Below are 275 nucleotides of genomic sequence, written 5' to 3' on the forward strand. Positions count from 1 at the left end.
GGCCGCATCCTGCCCCTCCGTGTGCCCTCAGCCCCCCCACACTTTGCACCCCGCAGGCGTGGGCTTCGCCACCCGGCAGATGGCCAGCCTCACCAAACCCACCACCATCATCGAGGTGGAGGGCGACAAGATCACGGTGAAGACCCAAAGCACCTTCAAGAACATGGAGATCAGCTTCAAGCTGGGTGAGGAGTTTGACGAGACCACGGCAGACGACAGGCACGTCAAGGTGAGCCCCCAGCGCCTGCCCCCCTGTGCCGGCCCCCCCCGCAAGG

The 275-nt window shown here is 65.8% G+C and overlaps 1 protein-coding gene across 1 annotated transcript in view; it reads left to right on the top strand.

Moving 5' to 3' along the window:
* The window catches only part of FABP3 (fatty acid binding protein 3), a 3,753-nt gene that overhangs the window by 801 nt on the left and 2,677 nt on the right, over window positions 1-275 (top strand). The window contains exon 2 of the mRNA XM_009288295.2: window positions 57-229. Coding sequence (XP_009286570.1) covers window positions 57-229 — 173 coding nt within the window. The remainder of the gene's footprint in view (window positions 1-56; window positions 230-275) is intronic.

This window comes from Aptenodytes forsteri, unplaced genomic scaffold (genome assembly GCF_000699145.1).
Source record: "Aptenodytes forsteri isolate BGI_AS27 unplaced genomic scaffold, ASM69914v1 Scaffold361, whole genome shotgun sequence".
In the NCBI taxonomy this organism is placed as follows: Eukaryota; Metazoa; Chordata; class Aves; order Sphenisciformes; family Spheniscidae; genus Aptenodytes; species Aptenodytes forsteri.